Raw genomic sequence first — 3,621 nt, forward strand, 5'->3', positions numbered from 1 at the left:
TTACTGTACATACAGTACATAATTATTCTTAGATAACAATTACTATAATTGCCCAAAGTTTATATTTTTATTTTACAAAGGTTGTAGTACATTTCTAGTGACCAGACTGAATTACTACACATGAAATGTTGCCAATATCTCCCTTACTGTACATACAGTACATAATTATTCTTAGATAACAATTACTATAATTGCCCAAAGTTTATATTTTTATTTTACAAAGGTTGTAGTACATTCCTAGTGACCAGACTGACTTACTACAGGTGAGATTTTGCCAATATCTCCCTTACTGTACATACAATACATAATTATTCTTAGATAACAATTACTATAATTGCCCAAAGTTTATATTTTTATTTTACAAAGGTTGTAGTACATTCCTAGTGACCAGACTGACTTACTACAGGTGAGATTTTGCCAATATCTCCCTTACTGTACACACAATACATAATTATTCTTAGATAACAATTACTATAATTGCCCAAAGTTTATATTTTTATTTGACAAAGGTTGTAGTACATTCCTAGTGACCAGACTGACTTACTACAGGTGAGATTTTGATTTTGCCAATATCTCCCTTACTGTACATACAGTACATAATTAATCTTATAAAAAAATTACTGTAATTCACCAAAATGGTTTTTCCATGTTCCAAAGGCTGTAGTACGTTTGTAGTTACAAGACTGGTAAAAAAAATGGAAAAAACATGGTGGTGGAAAAAAATTCGGGGTGGGAGGAAAAATCTTTTTTCAAATGTTTTGCCTTCTCTTGAAAAACTTTTGTGTTCCCTTGAGAAACGTTGCGTTCTCTCGCAAAGATTTGCATTCCCTCGCAAAACCAGTTGAGTTCGGACAAACTCTTCCTGTTTACTTTACAGCTTGCAGTGGTTCATACTAGGGGTGACCCCGAATAGTCGACGATTCCATGCTTCGATAGAAGGAGCCTGACTCGACTACCAATCTCACAGTCGAATATTCGCGGGGTATGACCGTTTTGGCTATATGGTGGTGCTCAAATGTCTGATTTCACATAGAACTACCAGTTTTCTCCCAATAAGTTAATATATATCCTATTATGATAATGCTGTAAATAAGAATCTGAAAAGAAAGAAGCTTCAAATAAATATTTTAATGTACAAATCCAACCACCCCTATATATTTAAGTTTCACTTTCCACAATCTGTGACCAACAGAGGAGCATCTTGGCGGCAGGCAGGGGCTATTCTAGGATTTTCATTTTAGGGGGGCTCAGTCCCCAATGAGTGTATAATATATATATATATATATATATATATATATATATATATATATATATATATATATATATATATATATATATATAAATTATTTTAAATGGTAATATTTCACAGTATTACTGTTTTTGACTATGTTTGAAAAAAATGCAGCCTGTGTGAACATAAAAATCTTTTAAACATAATTTTTACTTTTACTTTTTAACGCTCATATGATTTATGCAGTGTGACCTGGTCATATCTTCATGATTTTCACTCACTAATGCGGCATATGTTGAAAATGTTTTGTTTTATGGAGATGCTGATGTCCATGCTGATTTATAGTTTACTGTTTGTGAGACACGCTGGCAATGCGAGTTGAATAAATCAGAAAAATCCAAAAGGTTCATGCATATTTTATTCAAGAGTAAAAAAAGAGATTTGTCCCATAGGGCATGCTCACACTGTCCGTACTGTAGGTCAGGAAATCATGATGCTCAGAATGAATCTCCAGAGAAAAATACAAGATATAGAATCACAAATAACTCATGAACATTTTCATTATTCATAAAGTAAAGCACAATGAGCAACCAAAACAAGGATGAAGCAAAGTGGAATAAACCAGCAGAACTCTTAATAATAATCATAAGTAACCAGAATATTGTTTAGAATAATGATCAGAATATACTTCTCCTTAAAAATGTGAGACACGTTAAGGTGTGTCCATATTCGATTTACATTTGAAATAACCATGCAGTCATGCTTTGGCAGTCCGGATGTCTTTTCACAGAATTATATGTTCCTTCACACTACTGGATAACTTCTGTACATCGATAAAGAAATGCAAAAGGTTTAACACCTCATCTGAGCTTAATTAACTGTACAGCAATGTAAACAAACGAAAAAGAACCCAACAAACAATAAATAAATAAATAGCTTGAATACAAAACAAAATAACATGAAAATAAGCGATAACAAAACGGTCCTTAAAAATATACGCCATTTATATACAAAATAAACTCCCATGAATTATGCGTGGTTGGAAATCCGTTCTGTCTAGTGCGCCAACACAAGACAAGGACCTGTTTGAAACCACTCATAACAGCTCAGCTCAAATCACCCCCCTGTTTCTCGCACACACACTTCCCCCTGCTCAGCTCCGGAGCACCAGAGGAGGCGGGAAAGTGTCAGACTGCCATAGCAACCGCAGCACGACGTGACAACGGCGGATTTACACAACACAGCGAGCACACAGCATGAGGGGCGTTACGGCGACTCCAGACCCTCTGTTATTAGTGGATTAATCGTGATAACCTGCGTGAAGTTATTCTGTGTAATATTAGTTATTCCATAGATATAGTGATTACTAGTTGCAAAATATAGAACTGCAAGAGAAGTGTGAAAGTAAACGGTTACAAGCTTCTCGCACACGTACGAACGCAAACGTACGCTCCGACGCTTTCGAATAAATAGTGCGTCGGCCTTGTGTTTTATGTTTCACAGCAGGCCAAGAAAAAAAAAGGTAAGCGTTTGTGAAAACCTACTTATTATCATCATCATCATCATCATCGTATAGTAATTATATAACCCATGTCGCCCACGCACGCACACAGACACGCACGCAAAGTGCAAACACGCATAAACAAACATCTCTTCGGACAAAGGAACAGGAAATGCACTCCGTGTTCATATTTCCATTACATAGCCCCATATCCATAAAACTACATATCCCATCATGCAACTCGCACGCATGATCATCTTCGCGCGGCCCGTCTCGAGTTTGTCGTTGAGGCCGCTGAACGTCAAGCAGGGAGTTCTGTCTAAATATATCACATAATCCATCTGCTACATAGACAGTAGCAGTGAAAATGAGGGGAGAGGGGAGATTTGTATTAAAGGAGCAGGGGCGAGCGAGGGACGGGAGGAGGAGGAGGAGGAGATGAATCACTGGATATTGCTGTTGTCATCCGTGCCGTTGGATTCGGCCATGTTCATCTTGCCCATCGACAGCCCCACGCTGTTGACCACGTCTCGGCGAGGCGGCATGCGCTCGTTTATGCGGTCCAGACCCTTCGCTTCCGCGAAACTGTTGATCTTGTGCTGTGGAGAAAAGCCACGGATGGCTACGAGAAAAAAAAGAAAGAGAAAAGGAGAGCAGTCACCAATTGCGCATGGGCAAAATCTAAACCAGACTAGCAGACATACCACAGATGATCACATACTGTTAGACAGATGAGTGGATTATTCTACAAATTGGATACAGTCACCGAAGTGTTCTCTTGACATGATGATATATCTATATCCAGAGATACACACATACACATGTCTGGGTCATATTTCACTTCAAAATCATATTTTGCAGTTATTTTGTGACCCCCCCCCCCCCCCCC

At 37.9% G+C, this 3,621-nt stretch overlaps 1 protein-coding gene across 3 annotated transcripts in view; it reads right to left on the minus strand.

Annotated features, from left to right (window-relative positions):
• Positions 1-1,631: 1,631 nt before the first annotated feature.
• The window catches only part of ppp3cb (protein phosphatase 3, catalytic subunit, beta isozyme), a 58,279-nt gene continuing 56,289 nt past the window's right edge, over positions 1,632-3,621 (minus strand). For all 3 annotated transcript variants that reach the window (XM_016277429.1, XM_016277427.1, XM_016277428.1), the window contains one exon: positions 1,632-3,354. In XM_016277429.1, the coding sequence (XP_016132915.1) occupies positions 3,176-3,354 (179 nt within the window). In that variant the 3' untranslated portion in view covers positions 1,632-3,175. The remainder of the gene's footprint in view (positions 3,355-3,621) is intronic.

This window comes from Sinocyclocheilus grahami, unplaced genomic scaffold (genome assembly GCF_001515645.1).
Source record: "Sinocyclocheilus grahami isolate Dianchi unplaced genomic scaffold, SAMN03320097.WGS_v1.1 scaffold112.1, whole genome shotgun sequence".
Classification (NCBI taxonomy): Eukaryota; Metazoa; Chordata; class Actinopteri; order Cypriniformes; family Cyprinidae; genus Sinocyclocheilus; species Sinocyclocheilus grahami.